The sequence below is a fragment of the Salvia hispanica genome, chromosome 3 (genome assembly GCF_029641045.1).
Source record: "Salvia hispanica isolate PSC_SH4W2 chromosome 3, Shi_PSC_v1, whole genome shotgun sequence".
Classification (NCBI taxonomy): Eukaryota; Viridiplantae; Streptophyta; class Magnoliopsida; order Lamiales; family Lamiaceae; genus Salvia; species Salvia hispanica.
Window position 1 is genome coordinate 52,188,724 of NC_142694.1, and position 24,048 is coordinate 52,212,771.

The 24,048-nt window shown below is 37.3% G+C and overlaps 3 protein-coding genes and 1 non-coding gene across 5 annotated transcripts; 1 reads left to right on the plus strand and 3 right to left on the minus strand.

Moving 5' to 3' along the window:
* The first annotated feature begins 1,991 nt into the window (after positions 1–1,991).
* Positions 1,992–4,933, plus strand: LOC125213948 (uncharacterized). The gene is made up of 7 exons (XM_048114762.2): positions 1,992–2,653; positions 3,493–3,579; positions 3,660–3,704; positions 4,055–4,150; positions 4,240–4,341; positions 4,472–4,626; positions 4,706–4,933. Exons 1-7 carry the CDS (start codon positions 2,081–2,083, stop codon positions 4,785–4,787), a joined length of 1,140 nt encoding a protein of 379 aa, XP_047970719.1. The 5' UTR covers positions 1,992–2,080; the 3' UTR covers positions 4,788–4,933.
* A 68-nt stretch (positions 4,934–5,001) lies between these two features.
* On the minus strand, positions 5,002–9,750 carry LOC125213947 (MACPF domain-containing protein At1g14780-like). 2 transcript variants are annotated; one of them, XM_048114761.2, is made up of 8 exons: positions 9,280–9,750; positions 8,936–9,177; positions 7,100–7,307; positions 6,934–7,011; positions 6,378–6,561; positions 6,086–6,255; positions 5,918–5,982; positions 5,002–5,749 (listed from the first exon to the last, which is right to left on the minus strand). In XM_048114761.2, exons 1-8 carry the CDS (start codon positions 9,553–9,555, stop codon positions 5,134–5,136), a joined length of 1,839 nt encoding a protein of 612 aa, XP_047970718.1. In that variant the 5' UTR covers positions 9,556–9,750; the 3' UTR covers positions 5,002–5,133. The 2 variants fall into 2 exon arrangements, with proteins under 2 accessions (XP_047970718.1, XP_088924351.1); XM_089068225.1 differs by having other exon boundaries at positions 9,311–9,471.
* A 2,300-nt stretch (positions 9,751–12,050) lies between these two features.
* On the minus strand, positions 12,051–12,129 carry TRNAR-ACG (transfer RNA arginine (anticodon ACG)). Its single transcript has one exon. It is a non-coding gene; the product is annotated as a tRNA-Arg (tRNA).
* Positions 12,130–15,398: 3,269 nt separating this feature from the next.
* Positions 15,399–19,878, minus strand: LOC125213135 (alpha,alpha-trehalose-phosphate synthase [UDP-forming] 6-like). Its single transcript, XM_048113507.2, has 4 exons — positions 19,522–19,878; positions 17,097–19,412; positions 16,732–17,005; positions 15,399–15,860 (listed from the first exon to the last, which is right to left on the minus strand). Exons 2-4 carry the CDS (start codon positions 19,103–19,105, stop codon positions 15,570–15,572), a joined length of 2,574 nt encoding a protein of 857 aa, XP_047969464.1. The 5' UTR covers positions 19,106–19,412; positions 19,522–19,878; the 3' UTR covers positions 15,399–15,569.
* Positions 19,879–24,048: the final 4,170 nt, after the last annotated feature.

Consider the following 24,048-nt stretch of genomic DNA (forward strand, 5'->3'; position numbering starts at 1 on the left):
AGAGGAGTGTAATGCTACGCTGCATCTGCTTCAGTAGTTCAATACTAAATATTTGAAACAATGAAAAAATTCGACAGTCAGACTCTGCAACAATGCAAATCAAAGCAACAAGACAAAAAGGAAGAAATGCACACAGCAGCAACGAGGCAGGAGGTGGCAAAAAAATCCATCTTCATTGCTGTTCAACTTAGACAACATCAATCATTCTTCAAGTATTATTCATTTTAATCATTATTCTAATGAAAATGGAATTTCATTCTAGGTGTTTATCACGATTTTTATTTCACTAATGCAAGTATTATTCACTTTAGGTGTTGCTCATCACGATTTTTATTTCCAGGAGTATCATGCAAATATGATGAAAAAATAGGAGGAAATTGCATCGTACATATAAAAAGTTTCCTAAATGTTTCAAATTAGTACTAAAAGTTTTAAGTTATCATAAATCATAATTACCCCTTAAATATGACATATAATATCATGAACTTAACTTATACGAGTAGTTGTTTAATGTAGTTGGATTTTATTACTGGTAGGAAAATTAAACAACTATTGAGTTAGTAATTTTTGTCAAATTCAAAGTTCTTGGAAAAAAATAATTTTTTGAAAAACTATTTTATAGTATTAAATGAATATATGACTAATCTATGGGATTGAGGGAAATTGCACCATACATACAAAAAGTTTCCTCAATATTTCAAATTAGTACAAAAAGTTTTAAGTTATCATAAATCATATAAAATATTTCATGAATATTTCAAGTTAATACATTCTGTTTAATCTCATTAACATCGTTAGTATTTTCTCAATTTGTCATCATATTGCATTTCGCTCCTACTGCATTTTCTATATACTCAGCCACTCTCCCCCTACACCTAGAGTTATATGACAGCATATTCTTCAAGAAAAAGTTAGCATACAACAATTTTCTATGGCAATTTCTCTTATAATCAGTTGCTCTCCTCCTCGTCTCCGCCGCCGATTCCCCGCTGCACACCCCTTCCCGAATCAAATTTCACCCACAATGTGTAACTAACGTCCACCCCTTATGATTTTAGGCCTCTACCTTTCACCCTCTCCAGCAGCCATTCCTCCTCCCTGCACCCCTCACGACCCAAACGAAATCAAGGGCCGCAGCGTCGAGGCCAATTGGAATCTCCTTCAACTAAGCCGAATGGAACTTGGCCATGCTCCCAACACACATACACCATACAACTCACCTTCTTTAAATTGAGCCACATCACGCATACACCCACATCAACATTAGGCTTCTTTCCTCTCTCTCCCCATCAGCATTGTAATGCAGAGCATAAGAGGGTCTATGTTCCAAGCCCTTCTCCTTTAACATTCCTGTAATGATCAGCTTAGTTAGGCTCGAGCTCGTAGAAGCCATTCACCATGACGCCCTAGCTTCTCATTTTCTTCATCGTCTATTTGGAGAAACCGGCATCCTCGTTTCCGCAATAGCGGCTGCCACTAAAGCCTTGTGGCTACTTTGCTCATTCTTATAGTTTCTGCCATAATTTCTCTTCCACATGTGAAGACAAAATGTCTTACTATTTGAATTGTCTGAATTTTATTTGTTGTCGTGTGCTAACTTTTTCCTAAAGAAAAAACTTTTATGATATACTCCTAAAATATACAGTAGTACGGAGTAGTAGATAATAGATAGAGAAAAAGACTAGAGGTGTTGATGAGAATTAATTGTATTAACTTGAAAAACTCGTTAAATATTTTGTATGATTTATGTTAACTTAAAAAATTTTATAGACTAAAATGAAACATTAAGAAAACTTTTTGTAAGTATGGTGCAATTTCCCTGAAAATGTCCGAGGCAGAGTGGATTTTATAAAATCATGAATATGCCTGCAATCATCGACATACAATAAATATAAAACCTAATCGAAATGGTTAATAATGTCGGTAATTTTTGTATATAATAATGTGAAACCGGCGGCAAAAGGGTCAGTTCCACAGTTGCACTGTTCCATCCATTTAAGGTCGTTTATTTTATTCATTAACCCTACTAAAACAACAACCATCTACCAATATCCTCATTCCGCCGCCGCCGCCGTGAGAAATGAAGCTCCCTGCTCTCTCCCTCCACCACAACCACCTCACTACTCCCTTCCTCCACAAAACCACCACGCTCCCCGTTTCCCGCTCTGCCCCCTTCGCCGTCCGCATGTCCCTCCGCGAGGACGGCCCCTCCGTCGCCATCGTCGGAGTCACCGGTGCCGTCGGCCAGGAGTTCCTCTCCGTCATTTCTGACAGAGACTTCCCCTACCGCTCCCTCAAGCTACTCGCCTCCAAGCGCTCCGCCGGCAAATCGGTCAATTACGAAAATCGCGATTACGTCGTTGAGGAATTGACGGAGAACAGCTTCGATGATGTCGACATTGCCCTGTTCAGCGCTGGAGGTAGCATAAGCAAGAAGTTTGGCCCGATTGCGGCGGGGAAGGGCACCATTGTGGTGGATAACAGCTCAGCGTTCAGGATGGACGAGGGGGTTCCGCTCGTGATACCGGAGGTTAATCCGGAGGCTATGGAGGGAATCAAGCTCAGGAGTGGGAAAGGGGCGCTCATTGCCAATCCCAATTGTTCCACAATTATTTGTCTCATGGCTGCCACGCCCTTGCATCGTCGTGCAAATGTATAGTTTCTCTCTCTTTGACCTGCAATTTCCCCCCATTTTGTGCTGTTTGCTTAGAGATAAATGAATGCATTTTAGCTAACTCTGCGTTTCTAGACATAGGACTAGTGCCAATGTTCGCTAAAATTTGCTGCGTGCTTTGGATCTAGAAGTCCTTAGCAGTGATTGAGTTGAAGTGGGATTTGAAGATTGTATGGTAGTAGATGAAGATAAGGTCGGGGTGTATTGTTGTTGGTTGCAATTTGCAAAAGGAGTTTGGAAGAATTTCGACAATTTGTATCTGTTTATTGGCAATAGGCCTCAAATTATAACTTTGGGTGATAAGCGATAGGCCTCAACTTGTAACTTTGGGCGATATTCTTGAACAGGTTTTGTGCTGTGATATAGGTACATTGTTCAGTTTAAGTAGCGTTACATGGAAAACTCGATACATGAACAAGACTACGATGATTGATCATAATAGCAAATTTATGTAGAATGTTAGTGCATTGTGCATCAGCCTCTAAGAACAGTGTGTGTTGTCTACATCAGGCTAATTAATCTTGATTGATGTACATCAGAGAGAAGTATACATCAGGCTAATCATCATGATTCATGGAAGTGGTTGGTTGTGCTATTTGATTAATAAAACAGCAGAATCTGGACCACTGCTTCAGTGAAAACTTCAAATTTGCTGCAGAGTCCTGGAATATTGTCCTAAGTTGCACTTGTATGGCAGTTTTGTGTTTCTTCGCTCTTTCTTGGGGTCCCAGAATGCTTTTAAAATTCTTGACTTCAATGTTTTTAGAAGTGTTTTCGTTGAGACTATATGTCCTATTCTTGGATACTATGCTATGCAGGTAATTCGTATGGTCGTCAGTACATACCAGGCCGCAAGTGGTGCAGGTGCCGCAGCAATGGAGGAGCTGGAACTGCAGACTCGTGAGGTATCTTCGTTTTTTCCCCATGTCTTGGTCTAGTTTGTGAGCCGATTTGTGGATGAATGAAAGAACTTGTTATCTAATAGGTACTGGAAGGAAAAGAGCCCACCTGTAACATCTTTAGGCAGCAGGTTAACAAATCTCTCTTCCTTCTTTTGTATCGTAGCTATTATTGGGTTCAGAAACCATTTCTCTTCATCTGCTCAATGTTACTCCCTCCGTCCCAGTTTTCCATTTCGGTCCGTCCCACATAATTTGTCCCACTTCACTTTTACCATTTTTGGTAGTGGACCCCATATTCCACTAACTCATTCATACTCACATTTTATTATAAAACTAATATATAAAGGTAGGACCCACATTCCACTAACTTTTTCAACCCACTTTTCATTACAATTCTTAAAACTCGTGCCCGGTCAAAGTGACCCGAATTATCCGGGACGGAGGGAGTACTATTCTAATAAATTTCTTAAATCTACAGTATGCCTTCAATTTGTTCTCACATAATGCACCCATTCTTTCAAATGGATACAATGAAGAGGAGATGAAACTAGTGAAAGAGACAAGGAAGATATGGGTAACATTTTGGTTTAGTTCTACAGATTTGGTTTGATGTATTGGCATATGATATCAGCTATGTAAGTTATTTTTCTATCATCATTGCAGAACAATAAGGATGTCAAAGTTACTGCCACCTGTATTCGAGTACCTGTCATGCGTGCTCATGCTGAGAGTGTGAATCTTCAATTTGCGACGCCTCTAGATGAGGTAAAACTTTTTACTTCAAATAATTCCCTTGCAAGGTTTTTAGTAATTGACTGCTGCATCTCAGTTACCTACCAATAATGTGCAAGAATGTGTACGTTCCTCTTCTGTGCTAACTTGTTATTTCCATTAGGCTGCGGCAAGGGAGATTCTGAGCAATGCCCCTGGTGTAGTGGTGATTGATGATCGTTCAGCGAACAACTTCCCCACACCACTAGAAGTTTCTAACAAAGATGATGTTGCAGTAGGAAGAATACGACAAGATGTGTCTCAAGAAGGGAACTACGGGTAAGAATCATTTTATATTCGACTAGTTTATGAAATGTCATATGAATATCAATATGAACACCGTCTCTTGTGAAAATAGGTTGGACATTTTTGTTTGTGGAGATCAAATACGCAAGGGTGCTGCACTAAATGCCGTCCAGATTGCTGAATTGTTGCTGTAGAATTGTACTTGTATTTGTTTTACTAAATTATGGTGAGAAATTTTGTATGTTGATTAACTTCTTCGGCTATGTAGCAAAAACTCCTGTGTTTTGTAGTTTACTGCCTTATTTTTTTTCAATAAAACGGAGTATTTTGGTTTGGGAAATTTAGTTCGGTCATCTATTTTTAAGTTTCTGCAACAGCATCGTCTACTTGAAAGTTGAAACACTAGACTTTCACAAAAAAAGAAAAACAAAAAATGTGACCATATTCATATTTCTCTTTTACTATAAACAGAGACAGCAATAAAAGAATGAAGAAATGGTTTTCTTTACAGATGCAAATGCACAGAGTGTTTGGTTTCGGTCATTGCGATGACAGGTTCAGCAAAGCGAACTTAACCCGCAAACATATCTTCCTCTTCTCGACGTCCAGCTTGGCCCCGGTGACCAGCCAATGCCCGGGGCTATCTGATGGGCCCCGACACAGCTGCGTCGTGTCCACAAACTTTTGCAGCTTCTGCATCTGTGCCGCCACCGGTGGGCCCATGGGGTAGACGCCGGAGTCGACTATCACCGGCACCGACTTCTCCTTGTCGGCAGTGCCGGTGATGGTGGTGCTGATGGAGGAGAAAAACCCTGACTTGAGGGAGTGGTTGGCGGAAGCGGTTTGCATCCAGTTGGAGTGGACGATGTAGGCAGCAGAGACCTTGGAGTAGAGGAGGCGAAGGTGGAGGACGGCCTTGGTGACGTGGAGCTGGGCTCCGGTCACGATGAAGGCGGCTTCGTCCCCCAGTTTCACCCACCGGGGATCGTACTTCACGGGGGCCGTGCACACGTTGGCGAATTTCTTCCACTGGATTGGCTCCAGGTAGCGGTGGTGATCCGTTGTCTCCTCCGTGCTCCGCCACATCCCCGGCAGCTCCATCCTGCCTTCTAGAAGCACCGGCGGGTTCACCAACTGCTGAAGGTGTATGCCTAACCTGAATAGCCATGTCCAAAAATATACCATCTTTAACTATAACTCAAACTTTGGTTTTATAATAGTAGTACTTTTAAAATTGTGATAAATTCACGATTTAGAGTTGATTAGGAAAATAAATTCATGATTTAGAGTTGATTTGGAAAATAAATTCATGATAGAAAATAACCTGTTAGATTTGATACCCTCAAGATATAACCGCATGCCAGTGACGGGTGTGTTTCCTGCAGTAACCTATTCACAACATGATTTTAAGACCTCTGCTAAAAATAAAATCATTCGACTTAGGAAATAAATTATCTAAATTTTATTGGGAAAATGCGTTTAAAAAGTTCACCTGAGTTGTGTTGACATATAGCTTTGGGCCCATCAAGTTGAAGTTCAGAGATGGTGTTTGAAAAGCCTTATTCAATTTGGGGCCCAATGGGAGGTCGTTGTGAATCGGGGCCCATATTTTATGGGCTTGAAAGTCCAGAAAGTATTGTAAGTCACCTATTGGAGGCTTATCTGTCCATCCAAATTAATCACACCAAAATCAGTCTTAGTCTACAATGAGAATTTAATTAAATCCCTAATTAATAATTAGGTTAATTAAAGATGCTAAGTTTGTGTTAGAAAAATGAACATACAACGAAGGTAGAGGTTGATGGCATGGGACAAGAAGCCTCTGCCTGGGACACCTCGAAGAAGTGAAGTGATTGGAATGAAGTTGAAATGAATGGCGTCAGGCTTTGATGCAACTGTCGGCAGCCATTCACAATGTGTTCCCACTGTTGAATCTCCTCCTCTTCTTGAACATATCACACTTATTCCCTACACATACCAAAACAATTACTACTACATTTTTTTATTAATAATATATTTCTACATAATTAAGATAACTACATTGACTAAATTGGTTGGGGGTACTATTGTATTGTGTTGTGTTGGTAGAATTAATTAAAAGATGCATGTATGTGGATGGTATTTCTTTATATATACATAAAATGCCAGAGTAGGTATGTATGCAAAGTCCAAGTTATGGGCGCTGCATTGACATTCATTTATTTTTGGCAACTGGGATACTTGAAAATTTCACCAAATCAACATAGGGATTTCAATTACCATTACTTAATCCACACTATATAGAATCAATTCCTACTTGTTCATGAAGAATTAAAGGAGATGGAAATGAAAGAAACCTACATCTTTAGCGGTTGCAGAGGCGTAGTGGCTGAAGAGATTTGGCTGTGGATCAAAGATCTCAGTGAAAGCCTGGGGTGCCTGGATTAGATGACAAAAAAAATTGTCTTTAGCTCAATGTCAAGGGAAATTAGATGGATTAATTAAACGAAATTAAATGAAAATAAACCTTGTTCTTTTGTTCTTTATTAGTTTTGGTGCATTGATTTGGAGAAAAGGTGCAGGCTCCAGTGAATAATTGATCTCCAAGATTATCCAAATGATTCTTGAGCTGTGATGGCTCCATGTTTGAACATTTCTCTTGCTTTACTAACACCACATCCTCTCCACCTATGCTCAGCCCCACAATTATGTGAGTACCATATTTTTCAATAAATCTGTCACATTCCGAAATTATTCAGTAACGTCACCATAATCCCACTGTTTAAGATAATCATTTGCTCCCAACAATAATCTACCAATTATTTTCCAATTTGCATTTTTATCGTTATTTTATGTGTATATATATTACTAATATATAGAACGTGCGAAGTCCGACTATGATAAATATAATCACACTAAAATTAAATTAGATTTTACCAACTTATATATACATAGAAAAAGTTAAATTTGAGAACTTTGGTCTTAAGATTTTAACAATGAAAATTTCATTTCGAACTGACACTGATTTTAGTTGTTATTGTCATACACAGTGACTATATAGTAAACACCAACCATAATAGATTATATATGTTCTATAAGTTGAATTTTAGGCAGTTGAACCACTTTATTCAAATTTGTGGAAATAGCAAAAGATTAATTAAAAGAGTACTACAACATTCTACATTAACAAAGAAGTGTTCTAATTTTTAATTTTTAAACTAGTATAAAAGTCTTTGGTTTGACAGGTTCTCATCGAAAATTTATTTAGATTCAATTCATATGTAGAAAAACTATACTGCAGTCAATGTCAACCATGCTAAAATAATAAAAAAGGCCTAGCTATAGTTATTATCTTTACATAATAATCAAATATGAATTTAATGTTGTATTATGACCATGTTAATCAAGCTTTCTAGAGTAGAGTCAATTTCTCAAATTGATATGGCCGACTTCTAGAGCAATTGAACGAGTAAGAACTTTTCAAGTAAACTGGAAAAGTATCAAAATATGGAGAAAATCCAATTTTGGTATCTAATTCTATTTTTTCACATGACCTCCACTTTTTTCTCGTGTTCTACTTTTTATTTTGTTAAATTCAAAAACCTAAAATTATGTCCCACATTTCAAATAAATAGAAAAGTGCTGTAGTATACTTTGAAAAATAAGCATATATAGCTTTTTTTTGCCAAAAAAGTTCCTTTATTCCAACATATTTTGCCACATTTAGTCTAATAAGCACCAGTCAATCTACAAAAATAATTTAATTGCTTTGCTAGTTACACTTCATACTCGTCCAATTTCATCTCTCTTCAATTTTCTATTTCTAACTCATTATTACTTTTATCTTACTTATATTGGAACCTCAATCAACGAAATACCTTTAACAAATTATAAACCTAGAACACACATTATATCTTATAAGCTGTTGAAATTAATTATGGCTCTAAAATAAGCTTAGACAAATACACTTGTATTCATAAAATCAGCCATACCAACTACTAAAGGAATTTAAGCTAGCATTTCTTGTGAAATTTCCACCGATTATTCCGTGCAATTTAGCCTCCAAATAAATTTTAAAATGGACAAATCACTATCAATAATCCTCTCAACACATTTACAATTTTCATCCTTCAATTTTCCTTGTCTCATTAGAGTCATATTTTTACCTGTCCTTTTCACTACTAGCAATTAAAATATTAAAATAATATATATATAAAGCCAAATAATGCAACTCCATCAATTGTATAGAGTTGAAAACTACTCCTAATTAATAATGGTACTGATTTAAACTGTATCATTTTAACGCGGATTGATTGCTTAAAGAAGAAGTAATTAGTTCCCAAAAATCAGGTAAACCAGTTACCTGGCAAGAGCAGCTGGGTCCCACTTTGAAGGAACTGCATTTCTTACTTGATCAGCAAGAATCAACGGATACCGATCAATATGAAGTGTAAACAGCACCATGTAATATCCATCCAACCCTAGATTCTTCGTGTTCGAAGCATCCACAGCCCACGACCCGCTCTGAAACCCGAACATCGAGTTGAAAAGCCCGGACGGGATCTTCCCCGGCACCGAGCTTTTCTGGTTGAAAAATTCCGACATCTAAAAAAATAACTAATCTTAGGATTTGACCTTTTACAACCAGAATCCGAATTTTGTTTATTTATCTTTCCTACCAAACAGGCGCTAAGTATTTAGATTAACCTGCTTGAAGTCGAGGATGTCGGTCTGGTACCTCGTACGGTCGCCCTTGTCGCATTTTATGTCGTTGGACACGTCAGCTAAGGATCCGAAGCCCGGGATGCGAAGCTCCCGGGTGTCGGACTCGTTGAGGAGGACAAGGCGGTCGTCGCCCTTGCAGTATTTGAGCCGGAAATCCGACGATAAATCGAAGCCTTTGCCGAGGCTGGAGAGAGCCTTGTGCACAATTCCATCATTCATTCTATTTTTATTAGTAAGTGTGTACTCTTTTTCAACCATATATAGATGATGATGAGCACAGAGATTTCGTGTTGGGAGTTTGGCTAATGCATATAAATATGAATATGAAGGTGAGTTAAAAATTGGATGAGATTTGATTGTATGCAGATGCAATACATTCGGTGTCTTGTCTTGTGTGAAGAAATGTGTAGATTTATGTTAAAATTATATGGGAAGTTTGACTGATGAAACTGTGTCTCCTTTCCGTTTTGTTGATTCGGTAAACTACTTGCCTTCACACTTCTAAAAACATAAATTCTTTGTCTGAGGTTATTTTAGTCATTTCCCGCGAATTTTTTACGTGCGTGTAATAACTAGGAAACCTAATTTGGCCAAAGCTATCATTAATCCGGAAATTTGGGTTTATTTTGGTACGTAATCCTTCAGTTTGATGTGAAAGGGACAATTTGACATATCATATTTCATATACATTTATTATTAAATTAAAACAAAGAATGATAAAATACTACAGATTTGACATCTCAACCAATTGCTGATAATTTGTTTTTTTTTTTATCTCCAATTAAAAATAGATGCTAAATTGCTAATAATAAGCTCAAGGGAAATTCGGATGATTAATTTCTGTTGTATCTTCCCAATTGCTATAATATAAGCGCGAAAGTTCGAAACAAATTCTCAGAAGTTAGGCTTATTCTAAGATTGAAAGTCCAATTTCAAAATTATTGAATTGCTAATTGTGCTATTATTTGTCAAAATGCCATGGAGATTTTCCTTCTTGACTATTTGATATGTATAATACGTGAGGTGGAATGACAATTAATCACTCTTTTTCACTTAAAAAAGATTCAAAGTCAAAATTCCACGTTAACAGAAGTTCTAATTTGTGAAACATAAGCATTACATCACAATTCATATTACTATGATGATATATATATATATACATGATTGGTCAAATGTTTCTTCTTTTTACTAGAATAGCAAAAACCGTTCAACTTGAAAGAGATGACACATTTTGAGCAAGACGGGATTTGATTACATGTTACATGCTTCTTTGTCATGTTCTACCTTATTATAACCGATTATAATCTAGCTATATAGATTGCAATCAAATTTTAAGTATTGCAATTTGAACTTCTTATGTATAGACAAAAATAATTGATTTGGATTTTTTGGTTTCAAAAACTAATTAAGAAAATGGCTAAATGCTAGGATGAATAACTCAAACAAAGATTTCTAGATTTCATCAGCTCATTAATTATCAACTAATTGTTTATTACTAAATTTCATCTAAACCCCATGGGGCCATGGGGGTGTCTAAATCAGTGACCTGCATTTACCGTAATAGATGCTTCCACCTAATAAATACTTAATCTGTTCATAAAATAATGTCTCATTTCGCTATCTTGAGATATGATTTAAAGTCTTATTTATTTTTTTTTCATTTTAGATAAGGGGATCATCATTCACGTAACTCATTACACTCACATTCTATTATAAAACCAATATATAAAAGTGGGATTTTTCTATTCTTTTCATAAAGTAAAACAATTTCTTAAAACTTGTGTCAAATCAATATAGACTACAAATAGTGGACAAAGAGAGTAGGTAGCAAAGTAAAAAAGCTCCTAAGATCAATACCCTCGAATTATATTTCAAGTATTTCGAGATATACCAACTTAACATGCTATTAATTCCCCATGTGTATTAAGCCCAATAAAGTTATAAGCCTGTTAGAGCATTCACAATGGAAAGGCCCTCCCATAGAGCCCTCCCATTCCACATCAGTATTTGTTCAAAGGGCCTATCTTCCCACAATAGAAGGGCCTTTCCATAGGGCCTTCCCATTTCCAATTCATTTCCACATCATCATTTATTTTGTTTTAATTTTTTAGCACTTATATATTTAATATATTAATAACTTAATTTAATTAAAATGTAAAAATATTATATAGTACTCCCTCTGTCCCATGTTACTTGCACTTTTACTTTTCGGCACGTCACAAACTCCTTCCACTATTTATAGTTTAAGTTAGAATTAATGCATTTAATTAATATGTTAGTTTAAGTTAAGAGGTCTTTTATTAAGTGACGTCTCATTACATTTAAAATTCTAATTTAATTACACTAAAAAATTAATTTTAAATTTACGACCTAAAATGAAAAGTGCGAGTAACATGGGACGGAGAGAGTACATGAAATAAATTTTAATTTATCTCAAATATGTGACAACTTATTAATTAACTAAATGAAAACCTAAATTAGCCCATCTCAAATATAGTCCATTAATTTAATAAAATTATTGGCTCATTCATTTATAGTCTATCTATTTAATAAATTCATTGGCCCACTAATTTATAGTTTAAATAATAAATTAGGGTTAATCTTCCTCACAATTGCCGCTTTCTTCTTCTTCTTCTTCTCCCTCCCTTCTTCTTCCAAAGACCCACACCCAAGTTCCAAAGCTTTTGGTCCACTATCCCGATCATTATTTTCCTACCCCCAGAGGGGGAGGTACTTCCCTTTTGGGCCGGTTGTGGGCGAGGAGGGATTCGAACCCCCGACACCGTGGTTCGTAGCCACGTGCTCTAATCCTCTGAGCTACAGGCCCCACCCCGTCTCCACTGGATCTGTTCCAGGGAGTACCCTCAAAAAAAGGAACTTTTCCTCTCCCCAGCCATTCTGGGTTAAGAAGATGTGAAAGTGCGTTTATCTCTATAAGAACGGTACTTTCCGAGGTGTAAAGTAGGAGAGAAGGGAGGTCACGTTTCTTCCCCTCTCTCATTCTGTTTCAGCAAAAAAACAAAAAGAAAAAAGATTAGGGCCGATCGTCGACCATCTCACCACAATGGAGGGCCGATCGATGCCCCATTTGGATCGGCCAAGGCCGATACATCGGCCCTTTTGGAGAGAGAAGGTGGAGCCGCCGGACGGCCCTTCCACCGCAATGGTGGGGCGATGAGGGCCGACTCAATCGAGTCACTTGCAAAGTTGCAATATACACCAAATTTGGTCAATTCCAAATCTGTAATTATCTTACTCCATTTGGACTTATTTGTATTCTATTTTAGTGTAAAACTTGGCAAACTCAATAGAACAATTTCTTGATTGAGGTATAGATAAAAACATGAGAAATTAATTAGTCTCAAACCAAGTAAACCATGTTAAATCTAACCTTAAAAACTATTTAAAATACAAGCTTTATGGAGTACCTAATTTTGACATTTTAAAATTGATCCACTCGTCCATGACAGTATGTGATTTCAATTCCCCGTGCTAGAACGTGCCCATTTAGTGCTTGAATCATTCCTAAAGTCTAAACTATTTCTGACCAACCACACACAATTCATGCTCTAGCCTAATTCTTTCATTTCACCTTTAAATCGTATAAAAACATCCACGATAAGAATAGGTCAGCCACTCTCTCTCTGTCACGTCATTAACACTAAAAATCCATCTGCCACATCAGTATTTTACTTAAATAGGCTAGCCTTAGGCCAGCCGCAATAAAAATAATTCAAAAACAACTACATTTACTGAATTAAACACAAAATACGGAATTAAATTTACGACACATATACGTGAAAATTCGTTAATTTTATTTAAATAAAAAAAGTACATTAACTAAAAATAAAAAAAATTACATAATAAAAAAAAATCCGAGCTTCCACACACGAGCCACCGCCCCGCTCTACTCCTCATTAATTTATTAAAAATATACATTAAAAAATGTTAATATGTCTTGAATCCGTTATAGTTTGCCGCTATGACATGTTTCTGTTTTAGGTCTTAATTTCGTATTGGGCATAGCCCGTCTTCTGTGTGCCTATTTTAAAATTACATAATTAAAAAAATTCATGAAAAAATACATTAAAAAAATGTAATAAATAAAAAAATGCATAAAAAAAAATTAAAAAATAGCGCTGGCCGATCAGCTCGCCACAATGGCGGCCAACGCCCTCAAATCGGCTAGCCCACGCCAATTTTTTCGCCGATTCGCGACTGACCGTTTCCAATAGTTCGGCTAGCCGACCGGCTAACGACGCGAATCGACTAGCCGGTGGGCTAGCTGCTATTGGAAATGCTCTAAGGATTCGATAAAACTTTAAGAAAGATATGGATAAGGGTTGAAGCCCTAGCCAAATACTCCACTTTAATTTCTCACTTCAAACGTTTTATCCCAAAAAAAAAAAAGTGTGAATGTTAGGAAAAAAATACCAACTATTGAATCTTGATAATTTAATCAGTGCAATTAATAATTAGAGTTTACGATGACAGCCATTTGCGTGTGGGTAAGGAGAAAGAGACGTTTTACGTGTTGGAATTCAATCATAAAGTATGAACACACAAAATTTCTTTTCTATTTCTCTCCTGGTCTTCATATCTTAATTTCTAGTCAAGATTACTGAAAATAAAAGACAAGAATCCTCAAACTGCTCAAATTTCAACTATGATAAATTGATGATGCACTACTGTTGTATATTTAACTTTAATTGAAGTATTTACTAAATCATGAATCTATATTCACTTTTGCAATTTCCACTTCACTTTTTTCAAAATTCTCTAACCGGAGCTTCCCTAATTTTTCCTGCAATCGGAATGATGACATTGATCAAATTCTGATCTATATCACAATTTTTAAAAATAGTTAATTATGTAATAATTAGGATATTCGGTGTGTTATATTGTTAACCCACCTCTAAATTGCTAACTACAACTAAATGATAGGCATTAAATTTTTAAATTAAAGGTTAAGATCATTCAAACTTTTTTTTAAGATCATTCAACCCTTTAATATTAATATCATGCACAAAAAATATCAATAGGGGTATTATGTCAATTAACTACAAAATTAGTTATAACTAACTTTTAAAAGAAATTCCAAAACTTTAAATTCATATAACAAATATCAAATTAAAGATAATTTTATAAGGATTCCAACGATATCCTACATGCATATGTTCCGACGTCAAAATTTGAAAAAAAATTCAAATTTTTTTTATTTTTTCGTACAGCAGAAATGTCAACATACTATATAAAATATGTCAATATAATACATGTAGAATGTCAATATAAGCAATGAGTTCAACATTCTTAAAGCATTTTGTTCTCAAAGCATTGTGTTGATATTTTCGAAACACTATATTGACATTTTCATCCAAAACCCTAATTTGGAGTTTTTTTTTTATCTTTTTCGATTTAATTAATATAAAAAAAAATTACACGTGGCAAATTGTAGACCACACGTTTTCTAAAATCCTATGGCCTTAAATTAGTGGTAGTTAGCAATTAAATGATGAGTTAGCAATTGATCACTCCCCCTAGATATTTTTCTCAATTATCTCATATTTTCATTTTTAAGAACGATGAGACAAACAAAAAATATTATGTGAACAAAACGTTCATTTAGTTAAAACAACATCGTTTAATACAATTAGTTAATCGCGTTTTTAAATTTTACTAATGTACGCATCACGTCAATAAATTTAGACACACAGCATGTCAAAATTGTTCGTCACAGGCTATTAAGAAAAAATATTATACTAAAACTACCGGATTGAAAATAACTTAACAAACTTGATGGTTTTTTAGACCATCTCCAACCATACACCAAAAATGAGTTTTGATGTAGAATTTTTATCCAACCATACACCAAACTCAAACCCATATTTGGTGTTTTTTGTAAAACAACACCATATTTGGTGTTACTGCAAAAGTTTTGTGAGGCAAAATCTCAAAAATGGTGTAAATAGTTAGAGTAAAATTATTTTTTGGTGTGACATATACTCAAAAATGAGTTTAAGTTTGGTGTAAATGATTGGAGATTGCCTTAGTGATTTGAGCTACTCAAAAATAAATATCAGAGCTATTAGGCTATGCTGCAATGGATAAAAAAAGAGATTAGAATATTTCTAAGGTTTATATATACAGCTGACCCAAAGTTCACCAAACGTGCATAGATGTCAAAATATTAAAACGAGGAAGACCACAATCTTGTGCCTTTTTTTCCAGTCCATAATTTACAATTGTCAAACAACCAACAAGCAGATGCATGCTTACAAGATGGGTATCATAAGCTCCGAAACTGAAGCTAGTCCCTTCATCAACCTCACTATCTCGGCCGTGTCGTCCAGATAGTACTTGGCCTTGCTTGGCTTGCGCCCCACTGTGCACGCAAACACTTCTGCGTTTGGAGCTATGGACGGACCAGTCGTGGAGCTGCTAATTACCTCGAACATATCTTCATCCGACCTATCGTCTCCAATGCACAGCACAAAATCGGGCAACATTCCTCTCTCCTGCATCAAGGACAGCAGCCGTTTCGCTACAAGACCTTTGCTAACTCCCTGCATTCAGCAGCCAAAATTGTAAGAGTGATAGTTTAACTATGTTAAGTCACCTAAATCACTAAATTGGGATAAATAGGTAAAGAAAAGTTGTTTTGTAAGACGATTTATGACAATGTTTAGAGGCAGCATTCGAAACAGATAATACTAAATGTTGGAAATCGACATATTCCGACAGGGCCTATGCAAATTTGGCCTTAAGGTTGCCACGGCCTTGCACAACATGCACGGAAAGCCTCAGCCGGGGCCCAGGGAAGATGGCTATTCTAAGTCCTAACCAAAAACAATAACATTGATAAATACTGAGAATGTTAATATCATTAAACGATCAATCTCTTCCCGAACTGCTATAGATTTTGTATGAACTGATTACTCAACTACATTAAGCAAGATAAGGTTATTCTCCTCGGGTCATCTTGACATCACCTACTTATCACTTATGTAACAGTTCACATAAAATCATAAACAGTTTCAACACAAGAATTAGTGACAGAGGAGGCTATTATTATGTCGAAAATGTATTTCTCCTCCAGCAAGATAATACTATTCAGCAATAGTTAGCAGAATTTCATACCAACTGAAACAAGGATCATAACAGCTGATATCAGAGTACAGAAATAAATAAATATAGTAGACGTCTAATTACGTGCCTCCAAACATTACCAAAGAAGGCGAAACCGCGAAAGAAGCAAACTGAGATGTGATATGTTGACAATATATCATGTAAGTTCCCTAAAAGAGACATGTAGCCTTAATTCTTGTTTAGCAACTTACTAAACCAACTATTTTATGCGTTTCAGTTGAATATAAGTAGTTTTTCTATTATCGACAAGATACTGTGTGACTGGTTCTGAAAGAAAAGACAGAATACCTGTGGCTTAACTTCTACACAATTTGAGTCGCTTTTAACTGTAACAGGTTCGTTAGCAAGAACACTCTCCAGATGACCAAGAAGTTCTTTTGCTTGGCAGGATCCAAAATCAGGATCAGCATCCTCATAACACCATCCCATCGATGTTTCTTTAAGTTCAATCATTGATCCATCAGTCGTCTCCGTATATAGTTGCATTACTGGCTCTGCTATTTGCTTCCAGTTGCATTCTACTGCCGGAATACTGGTTTCCCATTCCTCGTCTCGCTTCATCCTGCAAAAACCAATTACCATTTTAAGTAACATTGTTTCCATAAACTTTTGAAAGTATAATCCAAAACACTAAATAGAGTGAACTTATATACCTCATAAAATAGCCATGCTCGGCAGCAATTCCCAGCTTATCACATGATGAAAACCATGCATCCAGCTTGCTTCGCGGCCTTGAACTTACTATAAAAACCACATTGTTCTTGTCTCTGCACAAACTATTTAATATGTCAAGTGTTTTTGAGCTTGGTTTCTTGTCGATTGAATTTTGAGGCATTAAAGTTCCATCATAATCGAGAAGAATAGCTCTAGTTGTAGTCCTCTTGTAAGCCGATACTATGTGCTCCATGGCCAGTTTCCTGAAATTAGGATCGAGTGCAACGACCCTAAAGCTCAAGCCAAATCCAATACCCCAGCATCTGCGTCGCACATGATCCTTACAAGTCCTTTCCAGATCTTGCAGGAAGCTTTTACCCCAATACGAGACATCATGCGTGCTCACATACTTATAGTGTTTTTCATGCCTCAGTTGTTTTTCTGGCTCCGGCATTTCAATGGCTGATTCCATCGCCTCTGCCACCACATCGATATTCCATGGATTGACTCGAATGGCTCCACTTAGAGATGGAGAGCATCCAATGAACTCGGATACAACAAGCATACTCTTTTTGGGGGTGGATGCTTCGGGTCCCAATATCTTATTCAATCTCTCGTTGCCTTGCCGACTGATAACATACTCATATGGTATGAGATTCATTCCATCCCTAACTGCAGTAACCAAACAACATTCAGCAGCGACATAATAAGCAACTCTTTCGTAAAATTTAGGAGGCTGGTCAATCAGGATGACCGGATCATATCCAGGTTCTCCAAATGTTTCGTTTATCCGCTTAACCGTTGCATACATCTCATCCTGCACTTCTTTGACGTCTTTTCCCTTGCCCCGAGCAGGAAGAGCTATCTGAACTAAAACGACCTTTCCTTTCTTCTCGGGGTGCTGCAGTAGAAGCTGCTCCATTGCTAATAACTTTAAGCTGATGCCCTTAAAAATATCCATGTCATCAACCCCGAGTAACAGTGTCCGCCCCTGTCCTGAAAATTGCTTAATGAGCTCTGCTACCTTCGCCTCCGTCTCTGGAAGGCTCAAAACAGACTGAAGCTGGCCCATATGAATGCCAACAGGAAGAATCTTGAGACTAACAGTGCGGCCATAATAATCAAGTCCTATATAACCCCTCTTCGACTCATATGAAATCCCCAGCATTCGACTACAGCAGGAGAGGAAATGCCTGGCATAATCAAATGTGTGAAAACCAATCAAATCAGAATTAAGCAGACCTCGCAAAATCTCCTCTCGTATTGGTAATGTCTTATAAATCTCCGAAGATGGAAATGGACTGTGCAGGAAAAAGCCAAGCTTTACCCGATTAAACCTCTTCCTCAAGAAAGTAGGCAGTACCATCAGATGATAATCATGAACCCAAACAAAGTCATCTTCTGGATTAATCACTTCCATGATCCTATCAGCAAAAATCTTGTTCACTGATACATAAGCCTGCCAGAGCGAGCGGTTAAACCTACCACCCAGATCGGGCGACAGAGGCAGCATATAGTGGAACAAAGGCCATAGCTGTTGTTTGCAGAAGCCATGGTAGTACCTGCTATACAGATCAGGTGGCAAAAAGGTCGGGACACACTTGAATGTCTCGAGGAGTATCTGAGAGACCTCATCTTGGTCATTGGGGTGAATTTCTTCCTTGAGGCACCCCACATAAATGAATTCAGTGTCTTCATCTCCTAAACAATCTTTTAGTTGGAGATAAAGTGAATTATCATCCCAGCTAAAAGTCCAACCTTTACTATTATCTGTTTTCTTGTGCACCTTTATAGGCAACTGGTTGGCCACAATAATTATCCTATCCTTATGAGAAGACGAAGATGATGGATCCGAGGATACGCTGTCCGAACCATCATCATCAATATCGGACATTATCCCAGCTACTGTCATAATACGAGGAATACGCCGGCTCATACGGCTAAAAGATGGTGATGGAGCTTCCCCAGAAGCTAGCTCTAACAAATTTGAGTATGATCTAGACACCATCTCTCCCTCCCTCTCTCTCTCTCAAAGTGAAATTTCTTTTTCTCTCACTCTCTCTCTATAGCACTCACTACCCCAAATAACCTCAATCCTAATTTTCTCAAAATCAGTTTTCAATAACATAAAAGGGACTCCTTTTCAGATTGAAATTATGCTTGACACTGAACAAGCAGTTAACATCCAAGATAAAAAAAACTGTGTCATTTGAAGTAGAGCAAGAAATAAGTATTCAATCTCATGCCTACCAAGATAAGATCAAGAAGGGTGCGCTCAAGATTTTAACTTTATGAGGATCCAATCAAGTTACACACTGCAATACACAAGTAAACAAATATATGTCAAACAAACAGAGATTTAGAATTCAAGAAATAGATCATAAAACAGATAAACATAAAAGGAGACAAGTAAGAAGATAATACCTCATCAGTTAGGAGTAAACAGCAAGATCCCACATGAAGATGTGACACTAATAATAGCAAGAGACAAACAACTGACGATATTTCAAGAGCCAGTTCATCCAAATTCAGTAGAAACAAAACCAGAAATAAAAGGTGGGGGGAAACCCTAGTGTATTGAAAAAGGGAAAATGTGAAAATAGTGGAAGAGGTGAGTGCTCAAAACTGTGTATTTTTTGTTATCTTTATTTCTAGTGGAGTTTTATCAAATCTTCATACACACACTGGAAATATAGCAAGTACAGTGCAACTGATGAAAGAAAACAATCAAAATTTGGTTCTGATTTTATTATGTGATTGGACTTTGGAAGTATGTCTACATATTTCATGCCATACTACAAAGATAACATAAAATAATTAGAGTAAATAGCTGGCTATGTGGTCCACTGTTGCAGCTTAGATTCCTCTTATTATTCTAATGGGGAGAGAAATTCAAGAAAAACTTAACAAAATTTTAAATTGTTCTTGAATCTCCCAATGTTTTTCATTTTCCATATGTTAAATTTTGCTACGAAATGGAGTAGTACTTAGTGACAAGGACTCAATCATTAAAACGTAATTATGTGTAATGAATCAAAATTCATACAATTGAATTAAGTATTGTGTGAGAAGTTCGGCCTTGTTTAAATGTTCATAATAGGGCTGTTTACTCAATAATTCTACTAGTACTAAATAGGCCATCCAAAACAACAGTCAAGTGACCGGTCATAAAATATTTATTAAAAAAATTTGCATTGTATTAATCCATTTAAGTATAAAAATACGTCACAAATGTTGCTATCTGTTGGATAAAGAAATATAAGAAAAGCATATTTATTGTTGACAGTAGCCAATAGGATTGAGTTTAATATTAATGATTATGGCCCATTGACATTCATATTCGAGAAGAAGTCTTAATGTCAATGTAATTGGATTTCTCTACGGATAATTCATATTTATGTGGCCATGATGTCATATAAGCTAATGTTGAAACTTGAAACTATTAATAACTAGCATATTTGATTAGTTCTCCACATGTTATTTATGCAAGAATATTTTCACTCAACTATTTTGATATGGTGGAGTAGCCTTAAACATAAGTTTGGCAGATAGCAACTTTTAAAGTTGAAAATGTTGTATACGTGGTGGACAAATGCATTGCATTTGTGGTCTGGGTTGAGTAAACGGATTTTTTATGCATATCAATTATTCTAATTTCTAAAGCTCAATCAATACTAATTTCACTAACTTGTACTAGTATTTATTTTTTTCATCTCTTTGGGCCCACATGCGAACTAGTTCGAAATTAAAAACAAGTCAATTAACTTAGAAGGCTAAGTGTGATTTCAGCATCCAACATGAACGCTGAGACATCTTAGAGCATTCACGATGCTAGTATAAAAATTATAATCCTAAGTGTGATTTCAGCATTCACTTAATATATTAAGTACTTGAATATTACAATGCTAGTATAAAAATCATGTAGGACATCTATGCACATAGATGAATTGTGAATTGGAAGGTGCTAGAGCTGCCCAAGGTTTACCGAACCGGCAGTTAAAATCGAAACCGCGAAAAATATGCCGAACCAAAACCGTGAATTTTAGAACCGTGGTTCGGTTCAGGTTCCAAATTTTTCGAACCGAAACCGCGACCGAACCGCCGGTTCTGGATGGTTCCGAACCGGCGGTTTCACGGTTCCGAACCGGCAGTTTCACGGTTCCGAACCGCCAACGCAATGATAAATTTAAACATAGTTAATCCTTATATTAAAACTATACTCCATTAAATAAAACATTGCTGAATGATCCGGTTTATGAGTTTTATACTCTTATATAAATAACTTTCATTTTTAGATTTGGTAATATCCGTAGAAACAATAATGTGGGACAAAATTTTGTAGCAAAAATAACTTTATAATACTATTTGGTAAAATTGGATGGTAAAAACATAAGATAAAAGATAATAAAATAAAAATAACTAAATTACAAGATGGAGTCTATGTTGTATGGTTTATGGTAATAACTTTATAATACTATTTCCGATTTTATTAATTAACACATTTTTTTACGTATGGAATCTATGGAGTATGGATAATTATTAATAAATATTTATCCAACATTTTAAAATAAACTTAGAAGAATTGATTACTTTAAATAAAGTATAATAAATTAACATTGGTTAATGTTGTAGTCTTCAAAATTGATTAGTTGAGTCTTCAAAATTGATTGGTTGACGGTGGGCGATGGTTGCACTATTCAAAATTGATTGCATAAAACACCATTTCTTTTATTTTTATTTATTTATTTATTTATTCTTAAATGTTGATTTAAAATTCAAATTGGATCTCATTTCTCTCTATTTTTATCTATATTAAATACCCCTCTCTATCCTTACTTACACTCACCTCATTTTAGTGTTAACAGCTCAATTTAAACTATCCATTTCCTTGTTCCAATTTATTTTATAATTTCAAACTATATGGCAAAAAAAAATTAACGGAAAAAACCGTGAAACCGCGAAACCGAACCTAAACCACTACGAACCGTCCAAAAACCGGCGGTTCCGAACCGAAACTGAAACCGCCGGTTTTCGAACCGAAACTGAAACCGTGAAACAGCCTCACGGTTCGGTTCCGGTTCCATATTTCCCAAAACCGGAACCGGCGGTTCCGAACCAAAACCGCCGGTTCATGAACCGTGGGCAGGTCTAGAAGGTGCTATTTTTTTTATGGGGTAAATCCCAATATTGATGCTGATTTTTATAAGAAATAATAATGTGATTCATATACATTGATGAATAGGTAAATGAATATTTTAGTTCGTCCTCTTCGTCTTCTCCACGGGCTGATTTTTGTATGAAATACCCTTCGTATTTTGAAAATAGCAACTTTTTCTATTTTAGTCCGTTCCTTAAAAATAGCAACTTTCAAACTTCCTATTTTAGAAAATCTTTACACTCATATACATCAATTTATTTACCACTTAGGCCATCCACAATGGGACGGACGATGATCGTCCGCCACTGTGGCATCACGGACGATGGCTTCTCCATCGTCCGCGCCTGATCCATCGTCTGCAGACGACGAGCGTCCTCCGCCCCTTCGTCCGTCGCATCTTCCGCCACTGTGGGCGACGCGGACAATGCGACGGACGATAGAATGCGTTTTTGTATTTTTTTTTAATTTTTTTTCAATTTTTTTTTTTCTATTTAAACACCCCAATTCTCATACCATTTCACATCTTCCAATTTCTCATCTCCCAATTCATCTCTCTCATCTCTCTCATCCCTCACTTTCCAATTTTCTCACTACAAACATGAATTCCGACGGTGACGAATAGAGTACATCGGAAGGCATTACTCGGGCCTTGACTCAGGCCTTATTCGATTGCGTTAATGATGCCGCAGCGGAATGCTTAGCAAAAATGGAGCGCGAGCGTGCAGCGGTGGCGGCGCGGGTCCCTCGGCCGATTCGACGTTGGACGTTTGTCCTCCACGAGCACGACGTAACTCACCAATGTCTGTTCGCAGACTATTTTTCCGAGCAACCACGGTGGGCCCGACGGTTTTTCACCGCTGTTTTAGAATGCGGCGAGATCTTTTTCTCCGCATTGTCCGGACGTTGGAGGGACGTGATGAATACTTCCAGTATTGAATAGACGGCATCGACAGACCCGGACTTACGCTGTTGCAGAAGTGCACGGTTGCAATCCGGCAGTTGGCCTACGGCACCACAACGGATATGTTCGACGAGTACCTTCACGTCGGGGAGACAACTGGCGCGATTGTCTGAAGAATTTTTGTAGGGGAGTTGTGGCATATTTGCAATGCCCGACTGCTGATGATTGCCAAAGCCTGATGAGGATGCACGAGACAGTGCACGGCTTCCCTGGAATGCTAGGGAGCATCGACTGTATCCACTGGCAGTGGAAGAATTGCCTGACGGCGTGGAGAGGCCAATTTACTAGTGGCTAAAAGGGCAGCCACCCGACGTTGATCCTCGAAGCCATCGTTGACCGCCACCTCTGGATCTGGCATGCATACTTTGGTGTAGCCGGTCAAACAACGACATCAACGTCCTCAACTCGTCCATCCTCTTCGCCGATCAATGCAGGGGTCGCGGCCCGACCATCGAGTTCACTGCCAACGGCCGCCATTATCATATGGGTACTACTTGGCCGATGGCATATACCCAAGGTGGCCTGTTTTTGTAAAGACGATCAGTTGCCCAATGGGTGACGGGAGAGTCTTGTTTGCGGCAAAGCAGGAGTCTGCGCGGAAGGATGAAGAGCGGGCTTTTGGTGTGCTCCAATCGCAGTGGGCAATCGTGAAAAGTCTGACGCGTTTCTGGTTAAAGGAAGTCATCGCCGATGTCATGTATGCGTGCAGCATCATGCATAACATGATAGTCGAACAAGAAGCTGGACATATCACCGATTGGGTCGATGATGTAGGTGGGTCTAGCTCCAGCACGACGACCCCGCCTGTCACTCGAGGATTACCGATGGGCTT

Bases quoted from the DNA above. Each gene is read 5' to 3' on its own strand.
- LOC125213135 (XM_048113507.2), bottom strand. From the start codon at position 19,105: ATGGTGTCTAGATCATACTCAAATTTGTTAGAGCTAGCTTCTGGGGAA. The intron at 17,006-17,096 runs GTATATAAGTTC...TGGTTTTTGCAG, and splicing joins GAGCATGGCTATTTTATGAG to GATGAAGCGAGACGAGGAAT. The intron at 15,861-16,731 runs GTATTCTGTCTT...TGCTGAATGCAG, and splicing joins GTGTAGAAGTTAAGCCACAG to GGAGTTAGCAAAGGTCTTGT.
- LOC125213948 (XM_048114762.2), top strand. From the start codon at position 2,081: ATGAAGCTCCCTGCTCTCTCCCTCCACCACAACCACCTCACTACTCCC. The intron at 3,580-3,659 runs GTATCTTCGTTT...GTTATCTAATAG, and splicing joins TGGAACTGCAGACTCGTGAG to GTACTGGAAGGAAAAGAGCC. The intron at 4,151-4,239 runs GTAACATTTTGG...TCATCATTGCAG, and splicing joins AAGAGACAAGGAAGATATGG to AACAATAAGGATGTCAAAGT.
- LOC125213947 (XM_048114761.2), bottom strand. From the start codon at position 9,555: ATGGTTGAAAAAGAGTACACACTTACTAATAAAAATAGAATGAATGAT. The intron at 9,178-9,279 runs GTTAATCTAAAT...TTATTTTTTTAG, and splicing joins ACATCCTCGACTTCAAGCAG to ATGTCGGAATTTTTCAACCA. The intron at 5,750-5,917 runs GTTATTTTCTAT...ATGGCTATTCAG, and splicing joins GAGGGTATCAAATCTAACAG to GTTAGGCATACACCTTCAGC.